At 39.0% G+C, this 11172-nt stretch overlaps 1 protein-coding gene across 2 annotated transcripts in view; it reads left to right on the top strand.

Moving 5' to 3' along the window:
* Positions 1 to 11172, top strand: part of LOC101985848 (OX-2 membrane glycoprotein) — a 26537-nt gene that overhangs the window by 10093 nt on the left and 5272 nt on the right. Inside the window, exons 3-5 of one of the 2 annotated variants that reach the window (XM_013352458.2) lie at positions 350 to 676; positions 2721 to 2993; positions 5273 to 5380. In XM_013352458.2, the coding sequence (XP_013207912.1) occupies positions 350 to 676; positions 2721 to 2993; positions 5273 to 5380 (708 nt within the window). Of the gene's footprint in view, positions 1 to 349; positions 677 to 2720; positions 2994 to 5272; positions 5417 to 11172 lie in introns of both variants that reach the window. The other variant, XM_005345025.3, reaches the window with a different exon arrangement.

Here is an 11172-nt window from a genome sequence, read left to right as displayed (position 1 = left end):
ACATGAACTCACCTAATGATCTTATTCCAGCTGGCATTTTCCTGCTCAGTCATCCTACTTATTTTCAAACTCACAGTGATTCTTCATGGTTTCTGGTCTCTAAGCATTTTCTTGTTATTATATTCTGCCTCTGCTTTTAAAAGTCAAACAGATTTCTCTGCTAACATATAGGCGTGTACATACATTTTGTTTTTGTCTTTGCCTTTTTCGTTCATTCCTATATTTGAGTTTCATCCTATTTGTTCCCAACTTTTTTGTTACCAGAAGTCCATGTGTGTGTGTGAATGTATGTGTGTATGTATATATGTAATGAGGTTCTGAATATAGAAATATTGTTTTTTGTTTGTAGTGGAAGTGGTCACGCAGGATGAGAGAAAGCTGCTGCACACGCCTGCATCCTTAAGATGTTCTCTGAAACGCTCCCAAGAACCCTTGATTGTGACATGGCAGAAAAAGAAAGCTGTAAGCCCAGAAAACATGGTCACTTACAGCAAAGCCCATGGAGTTGTAGTCCAGCCTGCATATAGAGACAGGGTAAACATCACTGAGCTGGGACTCTGGAACACAAGCATCACCTTCTGGAACACAACCCTGGACGACGAGGGCTGCTACATGTGTCTCTTCAATACTTTTGTTTCTGGGAAGATCTCAGGGACAGCCTGCCTCACCCTCTATGGTGAGAATGTGAGAATATATTCTTTCCTTTTCAGAAATGCTATACCTTTTCCAATAGCATTGGGAATGTGGTTGTAGTGCCTGGATTTTCTGTGTCATAAGCATGGACAGGTTCACTAGAAGGCACTTAGCCTTTCATGCCTATTGTGGCTGCTACTGCAGGGTTTGGAGAGCTCTAGGCACTGCAGTAAATTGGTTGGCAGGAACTGTCTTCTCTGTGGGGTCTTCATGTCACAAAATTTAAGACAATGATGAGGGCAACAAGTTCTCCACAGAAGTGGTTTGATTTCTGACTTGATGTTTGGACAGCAAATATGCAATATGTTATCTCCACAGCCCTTGGCAATTTCTGGACCTAATGACAGAGGCAGATTAGTCTAACCTGTAGCCAATATATCATATCTTTCTTATTTTATTTCAAGGAAGCTGTTTTTTTGTTTTTTTTTTTTTTTTGGTTTTTCGAGACAGGGTTTCTCTGTGGTTTTTGGAAGCTGTTTTAAGATTACCAAGGGCACAGCCAGAATAGGCTTTTCATAATGAACTGGCGCCACTGATGAATACAAGAGGGTACAAAGCATTCTTTAAACATCCCCTAGGTTTAGTATGGTGATATTATTGCCCCGTTGCTGACACAGGGCTGTGATGGAGCATTAGGAAGTGGTACTAAGGATAACTTTGTAACATTGCACATGAGGTAGAGGCTTTAGGAGGGAGAAGAAAATTCTGGCAGTCATTACACATATTGAAGCAAGGCTTTAAGAATGCCATGGAAAAGGAGGGGGTCCACTAGGTAAGAGAATGTGGGAAATGTGTTGGATGCAGGGCTCTTCTACTTACTTCATCTATGATAGACTATATCAAATAGTATATTAGGCTTTCTTGTTGATTTTCACATCTTTGTCTGTTTCGCTCATTCCCTTCCTTCATTTTCCCCCACCCCTTTCTCTCTCTCCCTCATTCTTCTCTTCTTTGCTCTCCTTTCTGCTTCTCATATTTTCTCTTTTCTATACCTTTTCTTTTTTTCTATGGTGGGTTTTTTTCTCCTTCTCATTTTTTTTCTCTATCTCCCAAACTGGGAATCCTCTTCTCACTCACAATGAGTGACCCTTTCTACATCATATTCATAAAAATCACATTCGTTTTTCCTTACTTTTGTCTCTCCCAGCACTTACTGATGCTTGGATTTTGGGCACCCTTCCACAGTTCCGCTTCCCCATCTACTGGGACCTACCTACCTCCTGAACCTACAGGCACAAACAAGCTCCCACTTACCACTGGCTTCTAATTAACTTGTGAGCTTTCAGACCAAATACAAAAGCATTTGTTTGTAGAGATTGGCAGAAATAAGGTTTACATTCCAGTAGGAATGAAGTTGTTAGCTCGGGAGGCCTATTGACAACAAGAACAGGCTGAAGCTAGTGGGAAAATTAAATGACTTTCCCTGCTCTGTAAGGTGATCCCTGGGGCCCTTCCATTAGTCCCTCTCTGGTCTTCCTAGTTAGGAACTCAGGGTTTCTAGCCTGCATTTTAGGTATGTCTTCCAACCAAGTCTTTCTTTTTATCCTTTCCTTCTCTGCCTCATTCAGCTTTTTGCAGAAAATGGCTATTCCTTGAAACAACAGGCTCAGGAAGCTAGGCCCTGCCTGGTGCTAGTGATAGGTACAGAGTACACATGCAGAGGTGCTGATGAGGGGATGATGTCAAATTCCTTCTGAGAAACATTGAATAGAAGATATTGCTCACACAACAGATACAGACTTATACTTTGTAGAAGAGAAAAGTATCATTTCCTGGCTTCATCTCTCTCTCTAAGCAGTCAGTCTTACTAGAGAAAAACTATGGGCATGGTATTTCTCATGAGAGGTTTGGACTCTGTGCTCTCCACTGGAAGGGTTGGGATTTATTCAGGAGAGGGGCTGTCACCTTATCTGTCTAGCTCCCACTGTCTTTCTGTAAGGCTCCTTCCCTCATCCCTGTGGGAAGACACAGGACCCACGTGAGGGGTTTAACTGATGGCAAGCCATGTTGTTTTTCTTTTGTCCCAGTACAGCCCATAGTATTCCTTCACTACAACTATTTTGAAGACCACCTAAACATCACTTGCTCTGCGACTGCCCGCCCAGCCCCTGCCATCGCCTGGAAGGGCACTGGGACAGGAATTGAGAATAGTACCGAGAGTCACTTGCACTCAAATGGGACCACGTCTGTCACCAGCATTCTCCGGGTCAAAGACCCCAAGACTCAGATTGGGAAGGAGGTGATATGCCAGGTTTTACACCTGGGCACTGTGATTGACTACAAGCAGACTCTGGACAAAGGTAAGAGAAGGTGGGCAAGGGAGACTGGTGCCTCTATGTTTATGTACCTGGAAGAGGGTCATGGTTTTCAGAGACTTTCAACTGCTCAGCGAAGGACATAATTGAGAGAGAACGAGGCAAGTGTAGGAAGAGTTGAGGGAGCAATAAAGCAGGTTTCTATGTAGTCTCTCCATTCAAAGAGGTGACATTCTAAGACCTCCAGTAGCTGCATGAAGCTGCAGAGAGTATTGAGCTATATGTTTTACACACAAACACACACACACAAACACACACACACCCCTATAATTAAGTTGACTCTCTAATTAGGCATGGTAAAAGATTAAACAACAAACACCAATCAAGAAAATACAATTATAGCAATCTGCTCTAGTAAACATTTGTATTTAAAATCACTTTAAGAAAAAAAAACATTGAATATAAGCATGTGGTGGGAAAAAAAGAAGTTGATCTGAAAATCAAGGCAGCTACTCCATCACTAAGAGAAGCAGCATACACAGTGTGGATACACTGGGCAATCCACGTGCTTTGTGGGGTAGGATGAGATGATGGGGGATGTGGTCACACTACTCAGAATAGCTCATGAGCTAAAATTTGTGAGTTGTTCCTTTCTGGGATTTTTTTAAAATATATATAATTTTGGATGACCCAATAGCTAACCGAAGTTTCAGAAAGTAAATTGCCAGCAAGGGAAGATGGGAAAACAGCATATTGATTTACAAACATATAGCTGATAGCAATCAACGTGGAACTGTTTTCTAGGCAGTCACAAAACCGTGTGTTCAGTACTGTGGTAAGAAAGCCACCATAGACCATGAAAGTACCAACAGTGAAGGATATGGGTCCTCAGATCATTCTGGAGAGTTAGGAAGGTTTCCTGAAAAACCCCATGTCTGTGATGAAATCTTTGGATAATCTTCACTGAGAAAGGCCCTATCTGAAGGGTCATCAGGCTTTCAAGAGAAGTTGCTTACCATTCATATGGTTTTCTATTCTCTCAGACGATTCTTTCCAAATCCTTCCTGGGACTCATGGATGCCAGGAGTGAGGATTGTGTGTAAGTGACTACAGAGGACTTAGTTTCAGAGTTAGAGCTTGACAAGCATGGCTTTCTCTCTGTAGTTTTAAGGCATTGGCTCTGGAGTGACACACAGTGGTAAGCATCCTAAAATGATGGCAACTGTACAGGGCATGTTTCAATAAATACAGCCTAGAAGAGCTGTCCATGTCATCTTCTTGCGCAGTGGCCTCCGGGAAGTAGCTCATATGGCAGTATCTGGGCTCCCTAAAAATTCAAGGCTAGTTTGAAATTGGGTATTTAGCTACCTTTTGGGCAAAGGGCCTCGTGAGCTGCATTTGGACATTCATGAAGAGAGCTTCAGGATCAGCCAAGGCCAAGAGCAATGTCTTGAGAAACAAGAGCTTGAATAGGAAAATTAGTTCTTTTCCAAGAATTCTGAGTTTGACTTACATGAAATGTTTGCTCTTGTTTGCACAGTGTTTGTTTATTCCATGGAACTTTTATTGATGATGCCAAGAGCATTGTATGAAGCTCTAGAAACCAAGGAAATGAGACAAACCCAAAGGCTTTGAGTTCAGTCATGAAAAATCTATTATAGAGAAGGTGTGTGAATCTTCCTCTCCCTTTGTGTTATCAACACCAAGGAGATAGTGTTTTGCTCCATTGGGCACTACTGGAAAAAGATTTAGTAATGAGGACATAGATTGGAAGAAATGCAATAAAACATTGAATGAATTGTTTCTGATGACTGGCATCATAGGATTCATAATTTCCCCTTTTGTCTCCTAATATATTTACATTTTTCTTTAACGAACCGGTCACCATAGTGTAACCTATAGCAAAGAATATGAGTTTTGGAGGCAAAATGCTTTGACTAAGCCTTGGCTCTTACATTTTCTACCCTGGTATTAAGCTTGGTTAGTCTTCCAGGTTAGGAGTGGTATCATTTGAAGTCTGTTAGATATTAATAACATTTAACCCCCGGAATGTTTTATGGCTTATGTTAGGTGGCATTGGCAAAGATCTTGTTATATGTAACTGCATGAAATATGTGTGCTGTCACTAATATCTAAATGTGTTACAAATTAATGAGGTTGTGACTGCAGACATAACCAGGTCTGTATTTCAGGATAATATTAGGTGAGAGTTCAGTTGTCTTTAAAAGTGATTGTACTTGTGGCTTTGTGGTTTTTTTCACTTTTTGCCTCTGTGGCCTCCTCTTCTGAGTTCCCTTTCCCATTCCCCCCCTCATTCCCTGCAGGATTTTGGTTTTCAGTTCCACTGTTGCTAAGCATCGTTTCTCTGGTGATTCTTCTGGTCTTGATCTCAATCTTATTGTACTGGAAACGTCACCGAAATCAGGAGCGAGGTGAGTCATCACAAGGGATGCAAAGGATGAAATAAGGTAAATATCATTCTTTTATAATAACTTGGGGTTGTTTGAATATATAAATAAATGGGAACAGCACTGTTGTATTTGTTGTTCATAAAATACAAATATATTATGAAATATAAAATTGATGCTGTTTAAGAAAACCTGTAAGCTTTCTTTCTCACAAGTAGACATTTCTGCTTTTCATTTTCTAGGATACTTTAAAGTTTATCCCAAAAGTTAAGAGTTATAGTTCTTAGGAAGTCAGTAGGGAAATTTGATTGAATCACATTGGGATCTCGTGACATCAAATAAAGAAATCTGGTACCCATACAGGGACCTCTCCACCAGTTAATAAGGACAAACTTTTCTCATTTTACAGCAACCAAAGGCCTTTAGACCAATTAAGAGACTGTGATCACCCAGTGTCATCACTCAATAAATAGCACTTCTAGGATGCCCCAAACACTATCAACACAGAAGTGATTCACACATACAGTTGGTATTTCATAGTATTCTGCCTGCCTTCCCAAATTGGGAATTTCTCTTTATCCCTTCATAACATTTGCCATGGCATTATATATAAGTAGCTATATATGTAATATATATTTCTCAATAAATACTCATTTATTAAATGAGTGACTATATGGAGCTAGCATAAATAAATTTTCCTTTTTTAATTTTTTTAAATTTTATTTTACATTCCAATCACATTTTTGCTCCAACTTCACCTCCTTTCCCCCTCACCTCTTCCCCAGACCCAGCCCCCATCCATTCTTGCCAGTGTGTAAGGGATCCCATGAGGAGACATCAAAGTCTGGCACATTAGGTTGGAGCAGGACCAAGCCTTTCTCCTCTGCATCAAGGCTGAGCATGGCATCCCACCACAGGGAATGGGCTCTAACAAGCTAGCTCATACACTAGGGAGATCCTCATCCTACTGCCAGGGGCCTCTCAGATAGTCCAAGCTTCTCCACTGTCTCCTACATATGGAGGGCCTAGTTCAGTCCCATGGAAGCTCCACAGCTGTTGTCTAGAGTTCATGAATTTCCACTAACTTGGCTCAGTTGTTTCCATAGATTTCTCCATCATGATCTTGACTCCCTTGCTCATATATTCCCTTCTCCTTCTCTTCAGTTGGATTCCCGGATCTCAGCCTAATGCTTAGCTGTGGATCTCTGGATCTGGTTCCTTCAGTGACTGGATAAAGGATCTATGGTGATAGCTGGGGTAGTCACAAATCTGATTACAGAGAAAGCCATCTGTGCACCCTCTCCTCTATTGCAAGGAGTCTTAGCTGGGGTCATCCTTGCAGATTCTTTGAAATTTCCCTAGCACCAGGTTTCTTGCTAACCCCATAGTGGCTCTCTCTACCCAGATCTTTCTTTCATTGCTCTCCCACTCTGACCCTCTCCCCACTTGAACACCTTTACCACCCTTTACCACCACCTCCCTCCCCCCAGTTTATCTAAGAGATCTCATCTAATTTCCCTTCCCGGAGTGATCCATGTGTCCCCCTTAGGGTCTTCTTTGTTACCTAGCTTCTTTGAAGCTGTGGATTGTGATTTGGTTATCCTTAGCTTCACGTCTAATATTCACTTAGGAGTACATACCATTATTATCTTTCTAGCTCTGGGTTTCCTCACTCAGGATGTTTTTTTTTTCTAGTTCCATCCATTTGCCTGCAAATTTCATGATGTCATTGCTTTTTTTATAGCTAAGTAATACTCCATTGTGTAAATGTACCACATTTTCATTATCCATTCTTCAGCTGAGGAGCATCTAGGAAGCTTTCAGCTTCTGGCTATTATGAATAATGGTGCTATGAACATTGTTGAGCAAGTGTCCTTGTGGTATGATTGAGTATTTTTGGGGGTATATGCCCAGGAGAATACCTGGTCTTGAGGTAGACTGATTCCAAATTTTCTGAGAAAACGCCATACAAATTTCCAAAGTGACTGTACAAGTTTGCACTCACATCAGCAATGGAGGAGTGTTCCCCTTACTCCACATCTTCTCCAGCATAAGCTGTTCTCAATATTTTTTTTTATCTTAGCCATTCTGACATGTGTAAGATAGTATCTCAGATTTGTTTTGATTTGCATTTTCCTGATGATTAAGGGTGTTGAGCAATTACTTAAATGTCCTTTGGTCAATTGACATCCCTCTACTGTGAATTCTGTTGAATTCTGTACCCCATTTTTAATTGGATTGTTTGGTGTTTTATTGTCTAGTTTCTTGAGTTCTTTATATATGTTGGAGATCAGTCCTCTGACAGATTTGAAGTTGGTGAAGATCTTTTCCCATTCTGTAGGCTGTCATTTTGTCTTATTTACCATGTCCTTTGCCTTAAAGAAACTTTTAAGTTTAAGGAAGTTCCATTTATTGGTTGTTGTTTTTGGTCTTTGCTGTTGGTGTCATATTTAGCAAGTGGTCTCCTGTGCTTAGACATTCAAGGCTACTTCCTACTTTCTTTTCTATCAGGTTCAATGTAGCTGGATTTATGTTGAGGTCCTTGAACCATTTGACTTGAATTTTGTGCAAGGCAATAGATGTGGATCTATTTGCAATCTTATACCGGCACCATTGTTGAAAATGCTTTCCTTTTTCCATTGTACCATTTTGACTTTATCAAAAATCACTTATTCATAGGTGTATGAATTAGTGTCAGGATCTTCAATTCTATTCCATTGGTCTAAGTGTCTGTTTTTATGTCAGTACTGAACTGTTTTTATCACTATAGCTCTATAGTTGAGTTTGAAGTCAGGGATTGTGATGCCTCTGGAAGTTCCTTCATTGTTTTAGGTATTCTGAGTTTTTTTTTCCACATGAAGTTGACTATGGTTCTTTCAAGGTCTGTGAAAAAACAGTGTTGGGATTTTGATGGGTTTGCATTGAATCTGTAGATTAGTTTTGGGAAGATTATTATTTTTATTATTTTGATTTTACCTATCCAAGAGCATGAGAGATATTTTCATTTTCTGATATCTCCTTCAATTTCTTTCTTCAAAAACTTAAAGTTCTTGTCATACAGGTCTTTCACTTGTTTGGTTAGAGTAACCCCAAGATATTTTCTATTTGTGACTATTATGAAGGGTGGTATTTCTCTGATTTCTTTCTCATCCCATTTATTATTTGTATATAGGAGCGTTACTGATTTTTTTGAGTTAATCTTGTATCCCAACACATTACTAAAGGTGTTTATCAGCTGTAGGAGTTTCTGGGTAGAGTTTTGGAGGTCACTTAGGTATACTATCATATCATCTGCAAATAATTTTCAAAGGTATTTTCCCAATTCTCTTCCTCTTATTGTAACTAGTACCCCATGAATGTCAGCCAAGTCTTAAACAATATAAGGCATCGGCAAATAAGATTGCCACTAAAACAAGGGAAATGAGAGAAGTGAGCTATGTTTTGAGAAAGAATTATGTTTTTTTTTTGTTTTCTGAAGGCTATGTACAACCTATTAAGCACAAAGCTGCCATTTTTGTTTTTTGATGTGTTGTGTTTTGTTTTGAAATGGGAATTTCCTTGGGTGAATGGGTAACATGGGAGTTTTTTTCCATTTCAGATAACTGAACTTCAGGGTCAGGAAAGAAAACAAATGTTGTCTTTGAGTGATATTTTAGGATTGAATTTAAAATATCCCTCAAATTCTACCTTATTTTCCTTTTCGCTTTACATTTTGAGGGTTACTTTTCATGACCTCACAACTTTTTTGACCAGTTTATCTTGCCTAACCCTTAAATCAACAACAAATCAATTTATATGACTTGGCAAAATAAGCAATGAGCCAACAATGTCACTGACCCTTTTCTGAAAATAGATGAAAGGATTTGTTCTGTCTGCAAGATTATAGATCAGACAATTTCACAGCATATAAGCATAAATAGAGCATGAACTCTCCCCACAATATCAAAGGCAGAAATCTCTTTGATTTTATTTATCCAAACATTTCAGTTTTTCAGTTAGGAAATGGGAGCCCAGATAGAGAAACCAGCCTCCCCACAAGTCATGGGCAGTTCTCATAAGCAGGATGGAACTAGAATGCTGCTCTCCTGCCCCTCTCCTGCCTGGGAAGGAGCTCCTGCTGTCCTTCATTATAAACTGTTCTCTGTTTCAAAGAAAAATGTATGAAGTATTCAAATTCATTTCTTAAAGTTCATTTTGACCAAGAGTTATATTTATTTAAGCCCAAGATAAATTTCACTAGACAGGTATATTTGAAAAGTAATATTTCTTGGTTCATTAAGCAAGTCTTAGATTTTCAGAGGAATACAATTGCTAAATTAAAAAAAAGGCAGTTATTCAAATTGGAAGAGGTTGAGTTACATTATAAAGGTACACAAATGACGTGGCCAAGGAAAACAAATACTGGTTTTTCTGTTGTTTCTCTATCAAATTATCAAAATCATTATAACTTACACCATAAAAATTCATTGTCCTACACTCCTTTAGGTCAGAAATCCAACACAGGAGTCATTGGGCTAAAGTCAAGGTGTCTTCAGGGCTATCTTCCTTTCTGCATGTTCTAGAAGAAAATTTATTTCCTGTATTTATCCACGTGTCTCAAACGGACCTCGTCCATTGCTTTTATACCCCCTTACATCTGCAGAGCTAGTGATGACCACTTAGGTCATTTTCAAGTTCAGTGTCTCCCTGGCTCTTTTTCCTCCCTCTTACCCTCATAAAAACACATATTTCTGGGCCGGCAATTAAATTGCATGGAAAACCTCCTCATCCATGTAACAGATTACCTTCCCACATTCCTGTATTAATGATGGGAATGGTATCGAACACCCCTGTTATAGTACCACAAATGCAAAGACAGGCTGGAGTAAACAGAGACAGATGGTACCTGGCTTCCAAATACAAGCATCCAATACCCATAATTTCTTAGCTTCAGCTTTATTCAAGGCAATGCTATATCAAAGGACATGAAAAACATGATCAGACCCTCTGAACACATCACTTTGGCTTTCTCATTCAAGCTTCATTTATTTCCAACCAAACAAAACTTTGTTTTCAATATTTTCAAAATCATATTTTGTGTTTTAAGTCTTTAACGTAAAAATGTAACTTCTGCTTTCTCTTCTTTATTAATCATCACTAACTGTAACATTACCAACACCAGTTCTTTTAATTGGAACCTCAATTCTAACTACTTCCTGCTTCTCTCGACTCATATGCTCCTCAAAACAGCAAGTATTGCTTAGTCATAGGTAAGTCCACTTGGATTTTTTGTAAGAGAAGGTAAAATGATGTTAGACAGGGCCAAACTGGTCTTTCCCATCTATCGTAACTTAATAAGATGGAAATTTCTGACTAGGCGTGACAGCACACGTTTGTAATGTCAACTGCTGAGAAGTTAATACAAAGAAATCTCAATTTTAAGGTTAGCCTGGTGTATATAATCAAAGACTGTCTAAAGAAAAATATATGAAGATTTCTGAGTCTCTAATATTGAGAGAACAAATTATGAAGCCATTATAGGTTTTAAGAACCTGAGTATTTTCTTTATCAGTCCTTAAAATCCCTACCAATGAACCTCAATTGATATCAGCAGGTCATACACAATATAACTCTTAAAAAATTCTTAGAACTAATAAGTACCATACTTGTGATACTTTAATGTACACACCACACACACACACACACACACACACACACCTCATGAATTTTTTTCTTCCACAACTTCAGTGTAATCTTCTATCCCACAATAGAATATTATGAAAGCTTTAACAGATCAGAAAGCACCATAAGGCAGCCTATTTTTTTTCTTTTTTTTT

Source organism: Microtus ochrogaster, chromosome 2 (genome assembly GCF_000317375.1).
Source record: "Microtus ochrogaster isolate Prairie Vole_2 chromosome 2, MicOch1.0, whole genome shotgun sequence".
In the NCBI taxonomy this organism is placed as follows: domain Eukaryota; kingdom Metazoa; phylum Chordata; class Mammalia; order Rodentia; family Cricetidae; genus Microtus; species Microtus ochrogaster.
This window is presented reverse-complemented; position numbering and strand designations above follow the sequence as displayed.